Source organism: Phalaenopsis equestris, unplaced genomic scaffold (genome assembly GCF_001263595.1).
Source record: "Phalaenopsis equestris unplaced genomic scaffold, ASM126359v1 Scaffold235604, whole genome shotgun sequence".
Classification (NCBI taxonomy): Eukaryota; Viridiplantae; Streptophyta; class Magnoliopsida; order Asparagales; family Orchidaceae; genus Phalaenopsis; species Phalaenopsis equestris.
Window position 1 is genome coordinate 15,416 of NW_018253466.1, and position 27,063 is coordinate 42,478.

At 37.2% G+C, this 27,063-nt stretch overlaps 2 protein-coding genes across 5 annotated transcripts in view; one reads left to right on the forward strand and one right to left on the reverse strand.

Annotated features, from left to right (window-relative positions):
- The window catches only part of LOC110039157 (syntaxin-121-like), a 1,783-nt gene extending 1,146 nt beyond the window's left edge, over positions 1–637 (reverse strand). The window contains exon 1 of the mRNA XM_020744120.1: positions 15–637. Within this exon, the coding sequence (XP_020599779.1) occupies positions 15–361 (347 nt within the window). The 5' untranslated portion in view covers positions 362–637. The remainder of the gene's footprint in view (positions 1–14) is intronic.
- Positions 638–8,593: 7,956 nt separating this feature from the next.
- The window catches only part of LOC110039166 (K(+) efflux antiporter 3, chloroplastic), a 57,882-nt gene continuing 39,412 nt past the window's right edge, over positions 8,594–27,063 (forward strand). For 3 of the 4 annotated variants that reach the window (XM_020744131.1, XM_020744132.1, XM_020744134.1), the window contains exons 1-3: positions 8,683–8,823; positions 8,903–9,286; positions 12,105–12,206. In XM_020744131.1, the coding sequence (XP_020599790.1) occupies positions 8,800–8,823; positions 8,903–9,286; positions 12,105–12,206 (510 nt within the window). In that variant the 5' untranslated portion in view covers positions 8,683–8,799. Of the gene's footprint in view, positions 8,824–8,902; positions 9,287–12,104; positions 12,207–27,063 lie in introns of all 4 variants that reach the window. The other variant, XM_020744133.1, reaches the window with a different exon arrangement.

Consider the following 27,063-nt stretch of genomic DNA (forward strand, 5'->3'; position numbering starts at 1 on the left):
CGGACCCCGCCCGCCTCGCCGCGTTCGATCGCTCAAGGGATTCCAGCTTCAGCTTCACGAGTTTCGCTCTCTTCAGGGCCTGAGATACCTCGCCGTCCATGCGGGCGCGGAGCTCTCGAACGGCCATGGGTGAGTGAAGAGTTTTGAGGGATTCATTCGATTCTTGCAAGCTGCGATGGGCTCGCTCGATTCCGTTGAGTTCTTCCTTGATCGACTCGACTTCTTGAAAGAATTTATCAAGATTTTCGCCTCCGGCCGCAGCCGCCGGAGCGATGCCGGAGCTTGGCGTTCTCGACATGGGGATGCTGCCGTTGGGGGATGGGGGATCTCTTTGCCATGATGATGAGAAAAGATTATTCATTTCTGAATCCGTGCCCCTGATTCAGCTGAAAGCAGAGGGCTTTGAGTTGATTTGAGGAGGAAGGTTGGGATTTTGGAGTTATTTAGAGCGTGGAGAGAAGATTCTGCAAGAAAGACGCGGTTTTTATGAGGATTTGGCCGTCGGAAAAAGAGGAAGGTAAGGGGAAGGGGGATTGCAGGAAGAAGAATATCTGCTCCAGAGAGATTATAAAATGGGAGTCATCTTCTCCGTTTGAATTGAAAGTTGGCGACTTGGTTGCTTTTGCGTTTAGCACCCTGGAGAGGGGTTAGGAAAAAATCATTATTTGCTTTTAAAAATTAAAAATCTATATCTAGAAAGGCATAATTAATATATTTCTTATTTTATTAGGTAAAATGAAAGTTGCTTTAGTTATATCTATTTTTGATCAATTTTATTATTACTAGATTTATATTATAATATGGTTAAACTGAATATTATAAGAGTTGATTAGGACACTTAATTTATGTGAAAGCTATCTTCTCAAATAAATTAACATATAATTTATTTTACTGACTCATGTTGTATTAATTCAAATTTCATTATGTTGTATTAATACAAATTTCATTATATGTTTATGTTCTTTCTATCTTTTTTTTTTTTAATTAATGTTGAATCATATACAGAGTTATTCATCATGCAAAATGCTAGTAATATTATATACAATCCTCTTTAAAACAATGATAAAAATATAACATTATCAATTTGTATAACATTCTTTATAAATAGGAAGATCATTTCATGAATAAGATATGACGTATTATTGTTTATTAACGTTTACTCATCTTTCTCTCTTTACACTCTATTCTTTGGATGTGATTCATGGATATATTAAGATTAAGGGTCTGTTGGGGCAGCTTGTGCGTTTCAGGATAAGCAGTTTATCTTGAAATGCGGCCAACGAGTCGACCTGCGACCTGCGTTTAGTATAAAAAAACTCAAACGCGGCTGACAATGTTTACAAAAACGGGCAAAACAAACGGTCAGACGGCTTTTCAAAAACGCCGCCGCACTTATAAGTTGCCCCAAATGGACCCTAAACTCCTACCTCTTCTTCTCTCACATCAGTTACACTTTATTTCTTGGTGTGAGTCATGAATCTATCAGAATTCAACACGCAAATCTTACTTACGTAGTTTTGGGTGATTAAGAAAACCTACTCAAAGTAATTTTATTATAATTTCAAAAGCAATTTCTAATTAAAATTACTTTGTGTGGTTTGATAAATGCATAATTAATTTCTCAAGCAAAACTTCAAAAATATCTAGTAGCTTTGACCACGAAAAGTCAGCCAACGCGGTTCCTTACTTGGTAAACTTTCGAACGATCCTAAATGGATGGATAGATTTGAGCTAGTCACGCGGAGATTAGTGTTTATACACGATGCAATTATATGGCCATTATTGCTAATTGCTGTTTGCTGTTCTCACCTGAACACGTTAATTTATACTCCGCGCGCGGGACGGCGGCTGCATATGGAACGTGTCAAAGATTGTGCGGACTAAAGACTTCTTAGGGTTGCTGTCCAAATTTAGGATGCCTACACTGACAGGTGCCTGCATTCTATTGGATAAAAATTTAATGTTTTCGTAAGTGTGTTCTTTTTTTAATCGTTAACAATAACATTTTGGTTAATTCTTGTTGGGACATTTACATAAATACAGCATAATTTTTATATATTTACGCATATAACAATTTAACATTTATATTTATTTGTATATCACTCATATTTTCCGCATCACATAACAAAATATCACAAATATTATCCTTTTAGAAGTAAAAGATAGCATTTTCATATAAAAATTTATGGCCAAGATGTAATAAGTGTAAATATTAAGTTTTGGGTGATGGATATGAGAAACTCACAATAATATTAAAATTAGCTCATGTAATTTAACAAAATATAATAATAAATTTTGACTTAATATGCCTCATAATATGTGTAATTAGGTATATTTATCCTTTATTTTGTTATTTAGAGAAATGTAATTGAAAATTTATTTTGGACAACTATTATCAACGAATATTCGTCTCTTACACCTTTCACAAATGACAGTCTCTTATATTTATAAACTTTTCATTAGACTTGCTAGTGATTTGAACATTGGTTCGAACAGGATTGAGCCTGATTTGAACTATTGGGGCATGTATAGGACTGATGTATAATGTTGAATCACTTTATAACAAAAGCTCCCGAAGACATCATTGGACAAACATATGAAAGAGAATATGAGCTTGTTGGTGCACCAAGAGGCATCAATGATTGGTGATTTGTAGAAAAGAATGAAAACTCATTGGGGCCATACATTAATGGATGTGCATTAAGGCGCGGCAACTACAAAATTGGTTGTTGGTAAAATGAGAAGTAAAGATTATGGTGAAGATCGATGGTAGCAAACAACAATATAAACGTTTGTGAATTAGAAAAGGAAGTCATATAATCACAACAGATGAAACTCTAGGGTTCAAACTATCTAGACAATTACCTATGCCTGAAAATGACTAATATTTTGTGCAAATTTTTTTTTTTTAATAGGAAAGAATGCATAAATATATTCAAGAAGATGTTTAACACATGTTTGAGCTGGATGTCAAGGGAGATATGTCGAAGAATAACTATATGCACTTTTTTCTCTTTTCAAAAAGTGAAATTTTTAAAAATAAATTTCAATAAACTTATAATATTTTCCATTACATAAAAATATCATTATTATTAACTTTTTAAAATTGGACAATACATTTTCATGCATACATGTAAAATAGAAACTGTTATAAACATTGTTTTGCACTTGAAAATTCTCGGCAACAAAAATATCATAAGCCTTAACTCAATATAATTTCTTAGGGCACACATATAAAAATGAAGGAGACAATCAAAATTTTTATGTGAAACCTGTTAAAATGACAAATATCACGGGGTCTAACTCGTTCAAAATAATTCACTATAGAATCAAGCATACAAATATTTAAGATCACATGGTTATGTTGAAATTAGAACCACTTTGAAATAACATGATGAATATAATTGTATAAGGGTAGTTAGGACTACAGTAGTTGTTATTGAACTACAATTGTCTTTGTGGGTCTATAACTGTCGTTGTTGGCTACAGAAGCCATCATTTGCGGCTACAATAGTTACAATAGGGCTACAAAAGCCATAATAGAGCTACAATGGTCATAATGAGGCTATCACAATTGTAGTTGGGCACAAGAGTCATGGTTGCCCATAAAAGTCGTAGTTGGGCAACAATAGCCGCAGGTAGTGGTCGATGATTGCTAGAATTGCTAGTCTTTCAATTTTCTTCAAGGGTTACGATTTAATTGTTTACTTGTTATTCTCTTTTCCTCTCCATTTCGAGTGAAGAATATGAGTTATTTATAATTTTTTAGATTGTCGTTTTAGTAAATTTAGCTAGAATTTTTAAAATAGTACTCTATCGAATGATCCATATTGATTCTCTTAATTATAGGTTATTTTTTCAACTTTTAAGTTAGAAGACCGAGAGAGTTGAAGGAAGGTAAAAAAGGCAGAAGAAGTGTGACCTCATAGGGAAATAGAGCAAGTATAGCCATTGTACAAGGGTAAAACAAAACTAAACAGTCGTTCCAATAATGAGCTAATAACGAGATCATATTAACACAAAAAACGAGGCAATAAAGCAATTTAATTCCAAAAAATACACTTCAAATCACAATAAAAGCACTCAAGAATTAGTTCGAGAAAAAATATTTTACAAAAGGATTTGTTCCTGCTTCTACCGAGACATGCGCCAGCTGAAGCGACATCATATGCGAGAACTCCCCTACAGACCTAAACTAACTCAACCGATCTGACTCGGCTTAAGTTTATAACATTAGGGATTTCTCCTAATGATCTGACAGCTCCCATAAAAGAGTCACACCACCTCTTCCATCTTTTCTTCCTTCTTCATATGAGCAAATAGCTAGCACATATCTTAACCCTATTGGAACTCTGTTAACCCGACAAAAGAGCTCTCAAATTTGTCCAGATGATGGGCAAGCAACCTAGAGGACATCCTGAGCTAGTCAGTTGCTTCCTTGCATCCTTGAAAGGGGTTGTCAGAGCGATCAACCTTGCCATCTTCGCTCGAGAGTTGACCGCCTTCACCTGGCGCCTGGTCTGCTATCACTTGCACCCCGATTAGATTCTCACTTACGTTAATTAGAGCCAGATTATCATTCAGGTTTGCCCAAATTGGATTATTTGCATTATCTTAAAACAAAAAAGACTTAACAAAATGAAATCTCTTAAAACAATACCGAAGTCCCTTGTACTCAGGAGTTGATTCCACTCATATATTATAATCGACGTAACACTCTCACTAATGGGGGCAACAATAAAAGCATTGGGAGATCATTAGAACCCGTTTGGGTGATCGAGTTAACTAGAGGGTCTAGTGTCGTAGTGGAACCTTGAGCAATCAGGTCAAGGATCAGTTCAGTTGGTTAAACTCTCTTCCGTATAATGTCATTGATCGAATCGGACAACCCCACTTGATTTGGTAGTGGGAGTGTAGACTTCAACTGCTTGATGACTTTCTTTTTCCTTTCACTTTCTGGGTGGTGCCACATTTTTGGTTTCTTGAAGTTGAAGCAAATCAATCCTTGTTGGTAACATCATCGTAGAGTTTCGATAGGTTATCCATCGCAATGCCCAACACCCGAAAGCCGACCAACTCAAATGAGGAAAGACGCGGAACAAATTATGAATGCGAAGGAGTTCCATCATGCCCTATTTATAAGAATCAAAAGCGTAAAAATCAAAATAGTTCAATTATTGAATTATTAATTAAAATTTAATGCAATCTAATTATGGGTTAAATTCTTTTTTTTTTTATCGCTACTCTACTTTCAAGACGTAAGAGAATCAATGAAATAAAATAAGCACATACAAATGTGTCAGCAACGATCTTGAAGAGATCTAATGGTCAATAAGCGAAGAATGTAACGAAAGCTGACCCATGATGAGAAGATCATGATGCTTACTCAATAGATCGAGCGAAGCAATACAAGCTAAGGCCAAAACCGAAAGAGCCACGAGGCATACAAGAAGACAATTAGATAATTCAAGCACGAGTCATTCAAGCAGAAACGAGACAAAAAAATTTGAGTAAACACTACATGAAAGCTAACCTGATGCAACAGACTACTCTCTAGTAGAGCCAATCCAAGAGAAGATCCACAATATTTCCAAGCATCTCATAGACGCCCTAGAGGCTCCTCACAAGGGATGAATAATTGGCAGTCAGGCTAGATCAGCCGATTGACCCATACCAACCAAGCTCAATTGACTGAGACATTCCAACCAGAAATATTCCAGTACGGGCCGCTTCTAAACAAAGGCAAAATTGTCATATCATAATTATATCTTCTCCTCCATAAATTAAGAAAAAAAAATTTTATGTGTAAAATATGATTGATTACTATTCATTATTGTTCATCTTCCTTTCGCTTTTTCCTTATTTATGTTTTAATCCTTCTGTAATTCACATACACTATTGGATTCAACTAACAGAAAAGATTTAAGTGGTATAAATATATAAAAGTAAAACTAAGGTGTTAGATATATAAATATATATGAATTGAGTGGTATATATATAAAATTCAACCATAATTTAAGAAGTGCAAGAAAGAATTTTTAAAAGAGTATTTTGTCCAACCAAGGGGCTACAATCACTAATTTCTTATGAGATTTGCAGTAGCATTCACGGTGTAAACCGTTAAACAGTTTTGATGTGTGCTAGAAAATTTACGGAGGTAGAGTAACAAATTATCGTCTTAGCGTTGTACGAAAGTTCAGCACACACATAGATGAAATAGAAAAAAATGATGATGACTCCAGAAGTTTTTACGTGGAAAACCCGTTAAGGAAAAACCACTGGGTCTCTTTTCCTCTCCACTTCGAGTGAAGAATAGGACTTATTTGTAATTTTTAGATTGTGATTTTAGTAAATTTAGCTATAATTTTAAACCTGTACTATATCAGATGATCATATTGACTTTCTTAATCATAGGTTATTTTTTCAACTTTTGACTTAGAAGACCGAGATAGTGGAAAGAAGGTAAAAAATGCAGAAGAAGCGTTACCACATGACCTAAAGCCCTTTATATATAAAGAAAAATAGGGCAAGTCTAGCCATTGCACAAGGGTAAAAATGAAACTAAACAATTGTTTCCACAATGAGCTAACAACCAGATCTTATTAACAAAGAAAACAAGGCAATAAAGCAATTTAATTCCAAAAAAACACACTTCAAATTAAAGCACTCGAGAATTAGTCTGAGATAAATTATTTTACAAGGGGACTTATCCCTACTTCTAAAATAGATCTAATGGTCAATAAAAGAAGATTATGATGAAAGCTGACGCATTGTGAGGAAAATATGATGCATACTCAACCAATCGAGCGAAGCCCTACGAGCCAAGGCCAAAACCGACATAGCCACAAGGTGGGCAAGAAGATAATTGAATAATCTAAGCATATGTCATTAGGGCAGAAAAGATTTTTTTTTTTTTTTAAAAATCGAACACTACATGAAAGCTGACCCGATGCGACACTTTACTCTCCAGTAGAACCAATCCAAGAGAAAATCCAATTCTACAAAATCTCCAACGTTCTCATGAACACCCTAGAGACTCTTCACGAGAGATGAAGAATTGGCAGTCAAACTATATCAGTCGACTCACCCATACCGACCAAACTCAACTGACCGAGACATACCGACCATAAATACTCTTGTACGGGCCCCTTCAAAACAGAGGCAAAATTATCATATCATAATTATAACATCTCCTCTATAAATAAGAAAAAAATATTTTATGTATAAAATATGTCTTCTTCTTTCTTTTTTTTTTCTCCTTATTTACATTCTAATCCTCTAGTGATTTACATACACTATGGAATTCAACTGATACAAAATATTTAAGCGGTATAAATCTATAAAATAAAATTGAGGTTTTAGATATGTAAATGCATATGAATTGAGTCATATATATGTAAAATTCAAGCATAATTTTAAAAGTACAAGAAAGAATTGTTAAAAGAGTATTTTGTCCAACCAATAGTATCATATTCCAAACACACCTCAATCCCTATTTTATTTTTTATGAGATCTGCAGGCAACTTTCGCGGTGTGAACCGTTTAGTTTAGCTCGTTAAGGTGGAGAAAACACTCAGCCTGGACACATCGCACGTCTGAACGAACAACGGTAGGGGTGTAAACAAACCGAACATAAACGAACAAAGCTCGTGTTCGTGTTCGGTTCGTTTGAAATTACATGTTTTTGAAATTATTCATAAAGTTATTGTTCGTGTTCGATTTTATTTATTTGAAATATATTTGAAATATTTGAATTGTTCAAACTGTTTGAATTATTTGAATTGTTTGAATTGTTCAAAATCTTACAAATTTGTTTGTATTATTCAAATTGTTCGAATTGTTTGAAATCTTTCAAAAGCTTTAACTTATATGAAATTAATGCTTAAATCTGTATGAATCTCCTCACAAATGCAAAATAGCTGAAGCACATCTTACAATAAATCCATAATATCATATCTCATCCATAAAAAATTTAGATCTAGAGGCAATATGCAAGATTTCACTCTAAAAAACTGGGTTTCACTCAAGCGAAACTAAATAAATCTAAAAGAAATATAAGAAAATTTAAGCTAAGAGACGAACCTGAGCAATTATAAAATTTAATATAAGCTACGAGTCAAACTTGAAAACCAGATTATAATTTATATGATTTAATTTTTTATAATATGTAAATTTTTAGAGTAGATAATTATTTTTAAAATATGATAATTTTTTTATATATAATTATTTTAAATTTTGAACAATAACGATTCAAACACGATCGAACAAATGACTGTTCGTGTTTGGTTAGTTTATAAACAAAACAAAAAAAAATATTTGTGTTCGCCTAGTTTGCTTATCAAACGAATCGAACACGAACTCCTCCACGAACCAAACATAAACAGTTCGCGAACAATGAGTTTTTTTGACAGCCCTAGACAACAACGGTCACGTTATCATATATATCATCGACGGACGATGTAACCGTCGGTGACTGAAAGTCAGGACGAAATAGTTTTTGAGTTTGGAATATTTTTACGTTAAGGTGACCAGATATGGGATATTATCATATCATTCCAACGCTTAAATACTCCAATCCCGCGGGATAACGGACTCATTGTCTGCCACAAAAACTCTCACTCCTTCAAATCCACTTATCCTCACCCGCTCTCCTGTCCGAAAGCAAAATCTCAAATCCCATGGACAAGCAGCCAATACTTTCACCAGCTAAGCTCAGTACCTCACCCTCCCGTCTTCCTCCTCCCCGTATACCCGACAAGTACTAAATACGTCAGTAATCGGAAAACCATTTCTTCACCTATGGGCAATTCCCGATGTCTCAGTGTCAGCACTCACCATCATTGCCGATTTTCTCCCGTTTTAAACGATACTCTTATTGACCTAAACGCTTTATTGGTGACAGGGCGGTGCGATCGGCCATCATCGGATATGCTCGTTCAGGACTTATCCTTGCCATTTCTCTGGAATTCGACGCCGGTTTTCTGGAATACCCTTTTTCGATAGGTGGAAAGCGGAGGTACTTTTGTCTTCGTCCGCGTTGCGGTGTGGACGGCGGTTGGGGCTTGTGTCGGTGAAGGAGTGCGGGGATTTCTGCAAGCGGTCTAGTTGCGGGTATCTTGGGTTGAAAGGTTTTCGGCGAGGTGGTGGAAATGGTTTCCGTATTCATGCGGCGATTGATGTGGCAAGCGCAATTGATGTGATTAATGATTTAGGGTTTGATACGCTGACGTTCTTGGCGGTGACTGTGATGGTTGTGCCCGCGTTCAAGTTGATCAGAGCTAGTCCGGTGAGTTTGTTGGTTAAAAGCGTTATGTAATAATGATTTTGGTATCATTAGCTCTAGGTAGTTATGGTTTATATTAGTTTCAGCCTATGCAATTATGTATGTTTGGAAAATTTTCAATCACAGCAGTTTGTTGCCTACTGGATGGATTTGATCTATGAATGTGAAGCCATGGAGATTAAGCTCTACACGGGACTTAACAAAGATGACCTCTTAAGCATCACTTGCTTAAACTTGAATGGCTTAATTTGCTTCGAGAAACTTTTAATTTTTATTTTCTTCCTTTTTTTTAATGACAATTTTTCTACCAAGAATGATAAAAACGAACGCACTAACAATAAGATTTAACAAAATTTATATCATTCCGCCAGAACAATAACCTACATCCTTTAGGGAGGAGAAATGAATCGATTCACCATCAAGAAATTATATTGATATAGATATAAAAAAAATCAAAAGAGAATAATATTACCAAAATCCAAGTTCAACGATTTCATCACAAAGAGAAGCCATGTATCTCTCACTTAAGCCAAAAATATAAAAATCTCTTAATATCTTTCAGGATATGAGAATCGATTGAAAGAGATAGTAAACTTAGGGATCTAAATCACACCATAAGATTTCTTCTTAGATGCTGTTTGAATACATCTTTTTATTTTTCTCAACAACAGCAAGTACACATTTTTAGATCTCCTTTTTCTTCTTCTATTCATATTAGTTAACATTGTTGAAATTTTAAATTCAACTCAAGTTTAAATTTTGCTTGATGTTAATTTTAAATAACAAAAAAATTAATATCTTCTTATATAGGAGGAAAATTCAAATAAATTTATATTCATCTCGAAACTATTTATTTTGCATTTATTTATGCCTTCTCTACAATTTTGCCATCCTAAAATCTCTCCTATGACTTAATTTTATGTCAATACTTTTTGGACCTTTTTCAAGTCCCCTCTTCTTCAATCTTTTTAAGTTTCAAAAATATTGAAGGGTCTAGCACTTCACACCACAAGAAATACATATGACACCTAAATTTAAGACTTCTGAGCTTTTTTTATTAAACTTTTCTCCAAAAAAGATGAAATTGAAGCAAAATCACTTAAAGTTGCACTCTATAACATATAGAGTTCACCGTCATTTGTTTTCATGCCAAAAAACACGCCCTTATAATTTTGATGGACCTTAATATCCCCTAAGAACTATATCTTTTTCAATTAAGTAAACTCAAAGATATAATATTCTTCTTGAGATTTGATACATATTTGATTTCGATCAACGTCTCAATAATACCATCATGCATTTCAAATTTGCCATGCTAAAAACAATTATATTGTATACCATATTATTTCATATATAAGCACAAGGCTCATAAGGGTAAAATAATTCCTTACATAGACATATGTGGTAAGAACAAGCTGATCTAGAATCCACTAATGCTGCAAATGACTTACATTATCATTGAAAAAGCATCAATGAAAAATCTATTTGAGCACTCTGCATCTATAATGACATATGTTGATTTGTCATCCTTATGATTGTCATTGTTATATTCCAAACTTTGTAATCTTTTTTCATGTGTCATTTTTTAAATAATAGAGGCAATTCATGTTTTTGAACTGACACCAGATTTACTTCAACCACACCTATATGTAGATCTCTTATTAAAATCTCTTTTTAACAAATATTTTTTATCTTCTACTCCGTCAAGCCTAAGAGTCAATACTTTGAAAATAAGTGGATTATTGACATCATTTAAGTTATTTATATTTCTACCATGTAACAAATTATCATGAAAATACTTATAAGAAGAAGTAGAGAACATAAAGATACAAGATTTTAACCTTCATCATCAACTATCTCTTATATGTTTCTTGAATCTCTAATAAAATTAAACTCAATAAGATGTTATTAAATTTGTATACCTTCTTACAAGTGAAGATTTTTTGTCTTTTACAATGATTTCAACTTGAGCCACAACCCTTTTGTAGTTTTTTCATCCAAATGTTTTATGAAATCTCATTCACCAAATGTGGTTGCATCATCAATAATGCCTTTTTTTCTCTAATTTTCTTAGGTGTTTTTACACACCCCACAGGTGCTTTCACAAGTCCTTGTTTGATTTCTATGCCTTACGTCTTTGTTCTCTAATGCCTAAGACCCTCCCAAGGCCCATTCGAGCTCTTAAACTTCTCAATCCTATGCTTCATCTCCTCTGTATTTTTCACTAAGCTTTAATTCCAATATTTAGGAGGAACCTATTTTCTTATGTGAAGGAGTCTAATAGCAATGAATATTATAAGTGGACAAAGTAATAAAAAAGAGCACAAAACACAAGATGATAGTAAAAATTATGTATTATAATTAGAATAATAGACTGCATCCATGTGAGATGAGAAGGAGAAACGGATTAGCTATCAAAAAGCAACATTTGATACACAGACAAGTATGGAAGAAGAAAAGCACTCTTCTAATCCAATTACACATAGCTTGTCACAGTGAGAAGCCTCATATCTCTCAAACATAAAAATAGGAAGCCCCACTTTTTGTTAGAAATACAAGAATCACATGGTAGAAGTTAATAACATAGAGATTTAAGTTATATAGATATTTTTTCTCGAACTTTCCATGATGTTTTTAGACCTAGGCAGTAATACCTCTAATCAAGGTTGTGAAAATTTATGCTACATTTGGCTAGGATAACTTTCTATTTAAACTTTTTATGAACTTCACCTTATAAGTCTGATGGCTATTTATATGTTTTTTATTCCTTCTAATTATTTTCACATTGTAACTATATTTATTTGGACTTACAAAAATGCAGATACTTGGTTTCTTTTCTGCTGGTGTTGTTCTCAATCAATTTGGTCTATTCAGAAACCTTACAGATGTTAAAGTTTTGTCCGAATGGGGAATTCTTTTTCTGGTACATTACATTATTTATAGTACACATTTAGTTTTCAAAATTTTATGATTTTCATCTCTAATTTATGCCTTAGTTCTGCAAATACCATATGTTGCCTAAATTTTAATATTCCTTTGCATTGGCTGAAGTACTCAAATGTAGCCTGTGTACATCAGGTTTTCCGTAGTAATCATGATTAAATATCCTTTTTAAAGTGTATTGTCAAGCATTGCACCTGACCTCCACGCCTGACATTGATTTTCTTTCTCTTTGTAAGCATTCTATCAGTTTTATAATTCTTCTGAAATTAAAAACAGATAGAAACATCATCTGCTTCTGAGATATGCTGCTAATGATTCACTAACTAACAAGTTTAATATTCTCTGAGTTATGATTCTTCTTTTAATTTGATAAAACCTCTAAATTGACTCAGGAAAGCTGATATTTTTATCAAGTTATTATAGGCTAAATTTCTGGATTGTTCGGTATGAAAGTGTTTAAATTTCTTAGAAAAGCCATAGTTCATTAGAGTTAGAATCAAGCAACATTTGAAGCTCTGTAAAGATGGCTCAATGGCAAAGGGCATCAATAGTGATATAAGTTACATGTGAGTTATGCACCATGCGTCAGCATTTTCCAATGAGAGGCCATGTTAAGGAGAGCATTTGGATCGAATAAATAAATGTACGAACTTGGTAAGAACTATACAAAAAAAAAGTAGTTGGTATATCAGTCGTAGGGATTCACACAATCTTCAAGTTCGACATTATGCTAGCTTGTTTTACTTTTAAATACACCTGAATAAATAGCAATATTAAAAGCCCAATCACACCTAGATAAATCATGTATTGATTGCATCCATGATGAGCAAAGATTAAAAAATGTATTTAAATATATTTATCAGCCTCAAATATTTTTATATTAACTTTGGACGTATATCTTAAAATTATAAAGAAAATGAAAAAAATTCTAATTATTCTATGATAAAATTGTTGAGTTTAAATGATGTGAAATTGTTTACCCTTCAAGTTAGATTGTTAAGAGAGGTAAATTATAATTGTACAATTGAGCCAAATTTGATGTGGTATGATATGTCGAGTACAATTAAACATTTTATCGGAATTTAAAGAGTCTATAAATATATCATATGCACATGAGTAGACTTGATGTTGAAGTGAAGAGGTTTAAATTGAGTGAGGAGGTCTAAAATGTCATAAGGGAATAGATACATATTTTGAAGGAGTTACCAAAGTAAATACCACTAGGAATCAGCATGCTCATAAGGAATATGGAAGTCTGTTAGAGTGATAAATAGAAGCTGCAGCTTTGATGTTTATATAATAGGCTTTGTAATATGGCAATAGAGAAAAGTGATATATGAAATTGTTTAAGGAAGAAATCTTGGTACTTCTATCGAGTAGAATACATTAAAGTAATGTTGGTAAGATCTTAGTTAAATATGATGTTATAAAATTAAAAAAAAAATGCTATTTTATGAAATTATTAATAGAGTTTAAGGGAAATATTTTTGGAAGATTATAATGAACAGAATAATATGTTATTTTATAAACTGATAAAAAATGGTGAATTGTAGTTGAATTTAAAAAAAATCTATTATGAGTTATGTGTAATTAGAGGGGTTTATTGGGTTGTGTAAGGGTTTATTTGTTAAACATTGTAACACCTATTTAACAAAATATGTTGAATGAAATATCAAGTTTTTTCATCAAATAATTATTTATGGTATCATTGTTGGGATCGTGCAAGGCTTTGACTAGCTAGGGCTGAGTCTTTGGCGGCTAGGTCTCGTGAACAAGAAAGAAGCGGCTAGGCTTGTTTTTCGTTGATTCCTTGCGCGTTGTGATTCCTTGCATGCTGAGATTCCCACATTGCTTCCCTCGCTAGCACTCAATGTGTGAGAAAAAAAGAGTGAAGGCCTCGGGCAAGAAGGTCGTGGTGTTTTTGTGCGAGGCTGGGGTAGAGAGGCTTGGCGACTTCGTGCGGACTTGGGATGAACAGATCGTGGTACATGAAGGAAGAAAGATCACGGAACTGTGCATGCTAAGAGTTTCATAAGTCCTTTCATGTGTGAGACAGATGGCACAGAAGAAGAGTGGCGATGCGACATTGTGCAAGGAAGGTGTTTCTTGCATTGATTTCATGAACAAAGGAAGCGGAGCGTGACAAGAAAGGAAGGCAGGGACGTGTGTTTGGTTTACGTGAACAGGAGAGGCAATAGTGAGGATTAGGACTTTTAGAATTCTTCTGTTTCGAGAGGGTGTCGGAGAGAAGCAATGAAGGTTTCAAAGCTTGTAGCAAGATCTTTTTTGCCTTGTCCGAGCAAGAGAGCTTCTGTTGTGGGACTTATTTTGCTACCTTGTTTTCTTTGAGTGATCTAAATTTGGATCATTGTGATTGATGATGTTAGGTAACAGAGATATTATCGGAGGTAAAGGATTGAAACTTCTAGGAAGATGGATCATGAAGTTCTGAAAGTATTGGTTGGGCTCATACAGAGATCTACTGTCTCGATGGGAGCCACTACCTCAACACGTGTTCCGGCACAGCCGAGTGGATTTCAAGGAATGCAATCAGTTTTGATTGCCTCGAGCTCAGGTAGGATTGGTGCTCAGGGGGAGACCTGCAGGTGCTACAACTGTGAAGAAGTGAGGCACCTGAGCAAGACATGTCCAAATCTATCTAAGAAGAGGGAGAGATAGGTGGATGTGAATAGTCTAGAGGCCATGGTTTTAATCATGGGGGCTATCAAGCAAGTATGATGCATCCACCTTATCGTCTTTCAAGAGAAACACTGCTAGTCATGCTCACTCAGCCAAAGGAGATTCTGATACACATGCTTTTGCCTCTATATCCACCACAAGTTCATCAGAATAGATAATATATTCTGGTGCATCTCGACATGTGATAGGTGCTGCTAGTGAATTCTATTCCTATACTCATCTAACAATTATAGAGAGCATTCAGACAATTGATATTACAACATAGCCTTTGATTGTTAAGGCTACAGTGAGTTGTATAAATTCTATGACTCTATCTAATATTTTTGCATGCTCCTTCATTTCTAGTGAATCTTTTATCCATTAGTGTCATTATACTTCAACTAAAATGTGTTTTTTCATTTGATATTCCAAAGGTGATCTTTCAAAAGAAGGAGCTGGTCAGAAACTTGCGGTTGACACGTGATATAATAGACTCTTGTACTTGGATAGAAAGGGGATGGACTCAGTCTTGACATTCATGGTTGAGAATGATGGAGCAGGAGGATCTGAGAAGAGTATGAATGATATATTGTTGCTACATCACAGGCACATGAAACACTCGTCGTTCAAGTCATTTGTATCCATTCTTGTATAAAAAGACAAATAAGGAGAAACTTGTTTGTGATGCTTGTGAGTTTAACAAGTTTACTGGAAGCTTTTATGTCAGTTTTGAGAATAGGAGCTCTTGTGCGTTTGATTTGATACATTATGTTGTATGGGGACCTTGTCTTACTAGTTCTATGAATGATTATCATTATTTTGTTACATTTATTTATTACTTTTCTCATGTTATCTGGATATACTTAATGAAACAGAACAGTAAGGTTCTTGCTTGCTTTAAAGATTTCCATAAAACAATTCAAACTCAATATGAAGCAGTTGTGAAGACACTGAGATTTGATAATGAGACAAAATATATCAACAAAACATCTGTAGACCGTCTGTCAGCTCAAGGGATGCATGTCGGTCAACTTTCCGTTTTGATGATTTGAAAATATGGTATATGAAAATAATTTTTGAAATTTAATTTAAGTAGAAGAGGTATATAGTTTAGGTTTTAAAAGTAATATGTTTTAATTTTTGAAAAATGAGACCAAATGGATCCCATTAGTCCAAAAATTTGCATAATTGTGTCCAATACTGTGAATACTACACCCTCCCGATAGATAAGTGTAGATCTCGACAATAGACCCAATCCTGCAAATTAAGAGATTTGTGACATCCGTTTGGTCTGCGAATCTTTTATGTATGATCGACAAGTTCTCCTATCTAATACAAAGATTAAATAGAGTTTATTTTACCTGAGTTCCAAGTTCCCTATAGAGGCAAGCCCCTATAGTTAATTACATCCCAAGTGACGGGAGTCACTTGAGAAAACTCTCGATAATGATCAGTAATTCTAGTCTTCAAGAATTTAAGGTTCAGGTTTTCAAGATAGGACATGGAAGAAACAAGTGGGAGTGACTCAAGTGAGAACAATCCTTTCAGGAGTCCAAAGGAAGTAAAAGGTAGTGGATGTCACAGATTCTGAGGGGAATCCTCAGTGACCTCCCAAACTATCCTACTGTTTCGTTGCATTTTAGAGACGATGTTAATTAAGTGTTTGATTCTGCCAATTTTATTATTTGGGATTTAAACTTGCATAATGTTTGATTATGCATGTAGTCTGCAGAGATATGAGGGTTTACGTCGTACCGTACGACAACCTCGGAACCTAAGTCGAGTTAGGACTCATGCCGCGCAACATGGTTGCACAGAAGCCTAAGGAGAAAGTGAGGATTTATGTCGCGCTAGGCGAGCTACCTCGAAGTCCTATAGGTTGTTATTATGCTAGGAAGGGATAATGCTGAAGAAGATCCTCTTGTTGCTCGGTCTGAATTACTCGTCGTGCTGCCCACAAAGTTGGCTCCAAGCTCCTGTCGTCGCGACGACTCCAGGGTTTAAGTGTTTAAGATTGGTGATTTGTGTTTCCCAGTCTTGGTGTTAAAATTTGGCTTTGTTTTGTTTCGATTTTGGTTTCAGTGCTGGTTTTGCATGTAGAATAATCAAATTACAGGTAAATAAAAGGTACTTGAATTGTAAAATGCAGTAAAGTATAATACTGTAGACAAACTGTAAAAGTATATCTGGGTATCTGCTACTGTTACGTTATTAGTGTTGCGAACATAATATGTTTTGCAGCAGATTTAAATAAACTTGCAAGTAAAATAAATAAGACAATAAAACCCAAAATGAAAGTCATAAAAACGAGTAGTAGAAATCACAAGCAAAAGAAACTCTTAGTCACGTACGAAAGATCAGGACTGGGTACAAGATATTGGTAAAAGTGGGGGCTCAGAGCTGGGTTGTGTGCTTCCCGATCTTGGGTAAGAGTTGTCATCCCGAAAACCTATAGAAATCAGTCTTTAACCTCAATCCAAGTGACCAGTCGTGGACCTTTATAAATTTTCATAGAAAAAATCTCATGCAAAACTTTTTGTTCAAGTCTTTTTTATGCAGAGTTCTTTTTATCATGCAAAAGAAATTTTTATTTTTATTTTTGTAAATATTTTATAAAATTGTATAGTCCACAGACTAGTCACTCTAATCGTGCTAGAACTATTGACAACATAAGAGTGTCGGGGGCAACGATCCCACCAAGAATCGACAAATAGTATTATGGGTCCTTCCCTCTCCCTTATTGAAGATTCTTGAGGTAGGCGATACTATTCTAATAATTTAACCTCGTATTCCTCGTTTAAGCACACATAAACGATGTCGTCATCGCCCTCGCCACCTAGACTCTAGACTCATTATAATCCGATGATCCATATGTGGCGTTAACAAATTTCCCCAATTGCCAGGAGGATTTAAGTGTAATATTCAAGCTCAAATCCCGATGCACTGAGTTTCATTGTAGGTTAAGTCATTGCGAGAATTTCAATGTTGCTCTAATTAAGGAAGCACAGACTACGCCTCGGTGCATTCTCATGTCTAGTGTCTTAATCAGTTTGTGAATCAAGGTAAATTGTCAAATTTTATTATTTATTCAAAAATTAGGTGGATGAATGCTCACCTAGGGTGTGCTCCTAAAATCTAGGAAGTATATGCTGAGAATTAGGTTGATGGACTCTCACCTAAGGTGTGCTCCTAAAATCTAGGAAGCTTATGCTGAGAATTAAGTGGATGAACTCTCACATAGGGCGTGCTCCTAAAATTTAGGAGCCTATACTGAAAAATTAGGTGGATAGACTCTCACCTGAGGTGTGGATTAGGTGGATGGACTCTCACCTAGGGTGTACACCTAAAGTCTAGGAAGTCTGCATTGAGGGCTAGGTAAATGGACTCTCACCTAGGGTGTGCTCTTAAAACTCTAGGAAGTCTACTCTTTAACTTATGTTTAAGGTGATTTAAGGTTTTCTATATCTTCCAATTAATTAAATCATCAATCCCCATCTTTATGACTTAACCATTAAGCAAGAATGAGAAATCAAAATTAACAAAAATGACAAAACAAACGAAAAGAAAAAATTGATCCACTTTCAAAACTAACAAATCAAAAGAGGAAATAGCAAGTGAATCAACCTAAAAAAACGTTTAAAATCGTTCAACAACTGTAATTAAGACTCTCGAGAAGAATGCTTAAGTTTGTTCCAAGACAGTGCACAAAATCGACCTGAATAAATCGGCCTGAATTGACACATAAAGTGACTCCAAAACAGCGATCAAAATCAGCCCTAATCAGCACCTATAGTGGCTCCAAAACAGTGCACAAAATCAGTTCAAATTGACACCTAAAGTGGTTCCAAAACAGTGCATTAAAATCAGACATTAAATTCGCCTCAAAACATTGTGTAAGCCTCTCTAAATCAACAAGCAAAAACACCCCAAAACAATGTCAAAATTGCTCCAAAATGGTGCCCAAATTATTTCCAAAACAGCATATAAATCCTAAGCATGAAAAAATACATTTCACATTAAGAAATAGAAGTATCTCTTACGTTGAATTAAAGATCAGAGTGGTGTAACTATAAAGCTTAGGTTCCACATATGCAGAGAATATAAGCATTGTATGGTATGCACGTAAAAATTAAAGCCAATGTGATAGATATGCAAACACATAGCAATTGAGTGGCGTGTATGTAAAACAAAGCTTAGGTATTAGGCATACAAGTACATATAATTGACATACAAGTTAATTCCAGACTTGGGTGTTGGATATGTAAATACATGAGGGTTATATGGTATGTATATGAATTTCTCGTAATTGAAATATTTAAATCCTGTGTGTAGATCCTTCCAAATAAAAATCAATTTTATAAGAATTGGTCAGAATTGGTGATGCCAAAAAATACAGTGCAAACACTTGTTCGTATTGTAAAAATAGCAATGATTTTATTTCATCTTAAATGAAATATGAATAGGAAATTGGAGCATAAACTCAGGAATAAGAGAGTTTTACCGACTTTAGAGAAGCTGTAGCTCTGTAAGGAGGAAGATGCAAGCCTCAGAGAACCTTGTGATGCCTTTCTGACTAATTCTAATTGTCACTCTATCGCAGGGCTTCAGTCACGAGGGCCACTGCCACTGTTCTGGCGAAATCTGGAGAGGAGCGGGAGAAGGGCGAGGGGAATGCTTTCGATGCGTGAGGGAGGAAGAGGCGAACAACTTCGATCGGATGAAGAAGAGATCGGATGAAGAAGAGACGAAGTAGTTGTTCGGTGGAGAGGGGAGCAAGCGTGCTAGTACTTCTCGATCAAAAGAGGGGAGGCGTGTGGCTTCGGGTCGTTGAAGAACAGGGAGTCGAACAGGGGCTCCTTCGGTTCGCAGAGGTGAGAGGGGTGCGAGAGCTCCTGGTGCAGAGGGGAGACGAGGGAGTCGAGCGGGCAACAGATGCTTCGATCGGGAGCTTCGATCGGGAGCTTCGATCGAGTCGTAGAGAGGAGCGGGTGAGCGAGAGGAAGAAGGAGCTAATCTGTCGAATGAGGAAGAGGGGGATGGGGGAGGCGAAGTCGAGCAGGGAAAGTGAAGCCGGTAAAGGTCTGTGCCGAGGTGAAGATGCAAAGGGGATCGAGAGGGACAGGCGAAGTCGAGCAAGGGCGAGCGACGCAAAGGGGGTTTCAGTATGAGAGGAAGAAGCTGACCGAATGGGAGGGAGGAGATGGGCTTTTCGTCGACAGAGGAAGGGGACGAATCTGTCAAGGTCGAAAACAGGATCTAGATGATGGAGGGTTTGCAGGGACCGCCCCCGATTCAAAATGGCTGGGAGAGGTTGTATAGCCGAGGAGACGTTACTCGAAGCATTGGGGGAATTGAATGAATTCCATTGATGAAGCAGATTCAAAAGAAAAATGTTTAAGTTTCAATTAAAACGAGATTAAATGCATATTTGAAATTTGAAAATTTGAAATTCAAAATTATGTAACCCTTGTTCAGCACGCGTTCAGCCCAAATCGAACCCGAGTTGAACCTGAGTTGAGTCCGGGCCCGCGCCTCGCTAATTAAAAATACATCGATTTTCGTGTCATTTGCGCGCGCGCGTAACCCTAGCAATACGAGTGTCCTTTCTAGCTAAAGTTAACATTCCGGACGCGTCAGCGTGGTCCGTTTCGTCATCCGGGGTCGTCCGGACAAACTCACCGGTGGGCAAGTTAAATCAAGTCAAAGTCGTGTGGTGCAGTGAGTGCGTGAATTGCGGCGTTCGCTAGTAATCGAGTCACAAAGGGTTCACCTAAGGCTGTTTGATCCTATAAGAACTTATTTCGGGCTCTCTACATATTAGTCTCTAGCCCTTGCAACTAGAAGTTGAGTGCTTGGAACCACTTATGCGAGTTCTTCCTAAATAAAAAAGAGTCAAGAAGTGGATCGAAGTTCTACGGGAGGTGGGCTCCGTTACTAGTCCGCTAGGATGGTCAACAAGGAACTCCTAAGGCTAGATTATGGGTTCTGGGAGTGGGAGATTAAAACCTCACTAAAAATGAGGTCAACAATGCAATACCAAATCATATGCCCATACATACTAGCGCTAAATGGAGTAATAGAGAGGAAGAATCAACATTTTTTAGAGGTAGCCTGAAGCATGTTGATGATAATGAATGTCCCATAGCACTTCTGGGGGCATCAATATTGACAACCGTTCAATTGATTAACAGAATGCTCTCAAGAGTGTTGGAGTAGATGTCTCATTGTCAGATGTTGAAAGGAGGCAATAGTGAGATCCTTCCATTTAGGGTATTTGGATGTGTATGCTTTGTCAAAGATAACAGGTCATTTGTAGGGAAGTTGAATCCTTTAACTATGAAATGTGTATTCACTGGTTATTCCACTACTTAGAAGTGTTATGTCTGCTGGAGCCGGATTGAGAAGAGACGTTATGAGTATGGATGTGTCATTTAAAGGTTTTGAACCATATTATACTCTGGAGGTGAATTCACTCTTCGGTGACTCAACAAATACTGAAGATATGAGGTAAGAGAGAGTGAACAGTACTGGTGATAGAGTGGTGCAAGCAGGAGCAATATCTTGTCCTGTGATGTGTGATAAATTAACTGAGGAGATAGAAATTGATGAGATTGAATCTAGAGGCTGTGGGATTCTGGCTGAATGTGATATAAGGGTGTATACACGGAGGAAGAAGCAAATTGAGATAACAGAGTCTGCAGTGCCAACAAGTCTCTTTTCCCAATATTTCCCAACTCTTGAGAAACCTAGACCATCCACCTTTGATTCAAAACTCCTAGGTGATATTATTCCTCCTCTGTCCACTCCTACCCCCCAACGTTAAGAAGAACCTTCCACAACAATACGAGACATCCTCATCTTTTTGGGTGGGAACTTGACATTGTGAACTTTATTTTTATTCTACATTTCACAATTGCATGGAGCATTAATTGTATCATTGGACTCTGTCTCTATACCCAAGTGTTGATAGGTTGCTAAATAGGTTCTCAAGTGGAAAGCGGCGATGCGTGAAGAGCTTGGAGTTTTTGATAAAACCGAACATGGGAGATCGTACCACTACCAATAGGGAAAAAGACAGTTTTATGCAAGTGAATCTTCACAGTAAAACAAAATCTAAAAGTGAAGGTGGAGAGGTACAAAACACGATTAGTGACAAAAGGGTACAGTCAAATGTATGACATTGACTACGATGAAACCTTTGTACTAGGTGCAAAGATGAGCACGGTAAGGACACCGACTTCTCTTGCAGTGAATAGTAAGACTCCACCAATTGGATGTAAAGATTATTTTTCTTCATGGAGAGCAGCTGAAGGAGTTATATATAGAGATACCATCAGGATTTAATACATACCAAACAATGAGAAAGGTATGTAGGCTCAGGAAGTAATTGTATGGCTTGAAGCAGTCTCCTCGAGTTTGGTTTGACAAGTTTAGAACAAAGATGGTTGCCATGAGATATCAGCAGATCAAAGCAGACCACACTGTGTTCTTTCTGCAACATGAAGGTCACACTATCATACTTGTTGTGTATGTGGATGACATAATTATCTAGTGATGATAAGGTGGAGATTGCTCAGCTAAATGAAATATTGGGGAAGCAAATTGAAATAAATCATTTGGGACAACCATACTTTCTTGGGATTGAAGTGACCCATGAACATGAGAGGATGGTCCTATCCCAGAGAAAGTATATATTGAATTTTCTCACGGAGACAGGTACAGGGGGTGCAAACCTACAGTCTCTCTAATTGATCAGAAGATCAAACTCAGTACAAAGGCAGGTGAATTCGTTGATCATGAGAGGTACCAGAGGTTGGTGGGTCGTTTGATCTATTTATGCCACTCTACCCAATATCTCTTTTGCACGACTATTGCATGATCGAAGGAAGGGTTGTATGAATGCAGTGTTTCAGATTCTGAGTTATCTAAAGAGCGCTATAGGGAAAGGTCAAACTCAGTACAAAGGCAGGTGAATTCGTTGATCGTGAGAGGTACCAGAGGTTGGTGGGCCGTTTGATCTATCTATGCCACTCTACCCAATAACTTTTTTGCACCGCTACATGCATGATCGAAGGAAGGGTTGTATGAATGCAGCGTTTCAGATTCTGAGTTATCTAAATAGTGTCATAGGGAAAGGGTTGACATTTAGGAAAAATGTGCATGTAAATATTGAGGGTTTTTGTGATTCTGAATGGGCAAGTTATGTTGATGACAGACGATCTATATAAGTATACTGCATGTTTGTAGGTGGCAACTTGGTCTCGTGAAAGAGCAAGAAAATTTCAGTTGTTGCAATATCAACAATAGTGACAATACAAGGTCATGACATTAGGAGTTGTTGAGATGATGTGGCTAAAAGCCTTGTCAGTTGAAATCAAAGTGGATCGGAGAACTCAAATGAACATGTGATGTCACAACAAGTTGACAATCAACATTGTTAACAACCCGGTGCAAAATAATAGAACTAAACATGTGGAGATTGTGATACGCTTCATCATCAAAATCAGCGAACAAACCACATGAAACTGCAACAAATAGGTGAAAGAAATACAAACAAGGGCAACTCTTATAACAATAAAAGGAAAATAAGCAAGATACATGATTGATTTACTTTCGAGAAGTAGATCGGCTCTACCACACCTTAGACGTTGCTAGGAACTCCACAAGAAGAAAAGATAACAATAGCCACACAAAATGCATTTCAAAAATTTTTCTTTCTATTTTCCCTCCAAACTCCCTTAATTTCTCCTCCTAGCATAAGTGATTATGGCCCTAGTGAACCCCATACTTCCCTTTCCTTCTTTTGCGGCTCCCCCCGTTCTCCCTACTCCTTATCACCAAGACTGGCTCGTTTGTGGACTGGTTACGTTGCCTTTAGTCGGTCTAGGGAGGACCGATTCCCATATATGCATAAGATTACTCCCCATTCAAAAAAAACACCTTGTCCTCAAGGTGGAAAGACAAAAACTGCTTGTGAATCACCTTGTAAGGCTCTCATGTTGCTTCATAGTCTGGTAGTCTTTTTCATTTGACCAATATCTCATTTACTCCACCTACTCCTTGGCGCACTCCCTCGATCTCTAATCACTCCAAAATCACCTCCAGGTCTTTTGTCAGCGTCGACAGTAATGTAGGTGAGGGTGTATGATCTCCAATCTTACGACTCAACTGTGCACATAGAAGACTGGGTGTAGTGCGGATGATGGTGGTAATCTCAAACGATAAGCCACTTTCCCGATGTGTGTCATCATCTCATATGGTCCATACTATCATGGTGACATTTTCTCGCTCCTTCTAGCCAATATCATTTGTCAGTAGGGCCTCAGCTTCAAGTAGACCATGTCCCATGGTTCAAACTGCACCTCTCCTGTGTTAATCTGCCTTCATCTTCATGAGTTGTTGAGCTTTCAGTAAATGCTCTGCTAGTACCCTGTCCCTCCTCCAAGTATCGATTAACTCTAGATATTGGTGTGGCGCCATGCCCATAATGTACCAAATGAAGTGGATCCCGCCCATACAATATCTTAAAAGGGGTGGTACGTAATGCAATGTGGTACGACATGTTATACAATATTCGACTCATAGCTTCGACGTATAGATACAAAACAACGCAGGTATGTTCGCACCCAATAAGTTCCGCCGCCAAACGATTGTAGATCTTTTGTACCCCTGAATGTCCCCCGATCGCAGTGCCATGAAACTTTTGCAATAATTTGAGAATATGCTCTGAAGACTTAGGTAGCATAAATCGCTCCTGGTGGAGCAGTTGATGTCCCTTAATGCATATCCCAGATGAATTTTCGAATCCTGTAGTAACTTAGCCCTTATCTTCTTCAGTTCTTTATCATTTTCGCTTTTCTGTTTCAAGGCTTCCCAATCTAGGACCAAGGGGACTGATAGAGCCGCCAATTGGGGCTCCTTCACCTTTCTCGATAGCACATCATTTGTCTTGTTCTCCAATTATGCTCGGTACTGAATCTCGAAATCATACTTCAATAGCTTGGATAGCTATCTTTGATGCTCCTCAGTCACCATTCGTTGTTTCATCAGATACTTTAAACTCCTCTAATCTGTCATGACTAAAAGATATTGCTCCAACAGGGGGCCGCCACTTTTGAATGGCCAAGACAATTGTCATTAATTCTCGTTTATATATTGACTTTAGCCTTGCTCTGACCGAAAGAATCTGGCTGAAGTAGGCAATCAACCGCTGTTCCTGCATGAGCACTGCTCCCAATTCATACCCTGACACATTCATCTCCACTACAAATGATTTACTGAAATAAAGTCTGGTAGTCCACACAGAATTATTAACTACCATCTTTTTTCTTTACCAATAGGACGAGATTGGAAAAAGCACTCACACTAGATCTGATAATCTCAGCCTTGAGCATCTCTCAGATCGATTTCTCTATTTCATCCTTCTAAATCTTGGGGTACCTGTATGGTCTGATGCTTATGGGAGGAACGCCCTCTTTCAATGTAATAGCGTGCTCGTGCTCAATCCGAGGAACACCCTCATAGGCATATCCCACTCCTGATTCCCTCTTTCCTCCATATTCTTCCGTGCCCCTTCCTCAATCCCTTCTTTAATTTTCAGCCCATCCCCCTCCATCTGAAGTCTCCACTCCCCCTCTTCTAGGAGTCCTAGGGGGATGCTCTTTTACATAAATGATTTCTTCTTCATTGTCTTCCCACTAGATCTTCTTCCCTTGTGACCTGGCCAATGATTCCCTAATAAACTCTTTGTTAGGGTTTGCAGTTAGAGCGGTTGGCATGACCTTGGATAGCATCTCCATGAGCTTTTCATCATATCCTGCATTTCTGCTATGCCTTCAAATCCATCATTCATTCAACTTTCAATAGAGGAAAATTGGTCCTCCATGGCCGCGAACCTGTCTTCCATTTCCGATCGAATTAGTTCTACCTTTCCTTTTAGCATATCAACCTTCTTTGCCGCCATCTCACCAAGATTTATGCTCTGATACCAATTTGATACGCCTCGACACCAAAATCAGCAAACAAACCACACGAAACGACAACAAATAGGTGAAAGAAACACAAACAAGGGCTGCTCTTACAACAATCAAAGGAAAACAAGCAAGATAAACGGTTGATCTACTTTCGAGAGGTAGATTAGCTCTCCTACACCCTAGACGTCGCTAGGAACTCCAAAAGAAGAAAAGAAAATAATAGCCACATGTTGACCTCAATTTTCGTGAGGTCTAGTATTTCTCGTAGGAATTAGGATCTAGCCTTAGGGGTCTTCCTGCGACTATCTTAGCACCTTAGAAATGAGACCCGCCTCATTTTAGAAATTTTCAACCCGCTTTTGTACTCTATTGTGCTCCTTTGTGGTTTCGCGTGTGTGGCATCAACTTCTAGCACTTAGAAGGACGAAACCAACATGAGGAAACCCAAAAAGAGATTCCCTATAGGACCTTCCTGAGTCTTAGGGTGGTCTTTCGCACAATTCGCACTCCCGCGCGCACAAGCTTCGCAATTTGGAGAGTCGACGTAGCCGATCACCGCAATGCACATTGCCTCCGCTGTTACTTGTCGAATGCTTGAGTAAACCTTTTGGTACGGTCGATCGCGGGTCAATATTTTGTGAAATTTGCATTTCGACGCGTTTTGACCCGATTGTCGACGACGTCGTCCGAGCGACCCTGGATGACGAATCGGACTGCGCCAAAGCGTCCGGAACGTCGATTTTGCCCGGGGAGGACACCCATTTTGTCGCATCGTCGCGCGCGAATAAATCGTTTTAATATATATCTATATATATATATATATTTGATATATATATTTATATATATATATATATTAGTTAATCTTTTTTTCTTTCCTCTTTAATCCCTACCTGCCTTCCCTGCGCTCGAGCTCTGTCTCCCGCAGCTCTCCCGTTCGCGCGTCTGGCCCTTTCCCTTTCGTGGTCTCGAGTCGTACGAGCTCTTCCTCCTCCACGCGAGGGGAGCGTTGACCTCGTCCGTCCTTCCCTGTTCTTCTTCTGCCCGCGGCCTTCCTTCCCGATGCCGCGCCAGTCCCTTAAGCCGTGGGTTTTCCTCTCTCGGCATCTTGACTCTGGGAAGCTTGTTCCCTGGTACACTAGAGTAGCATTCTTCTTCTCCTCTTCCCGATATTTCTCTCTTTGCCAC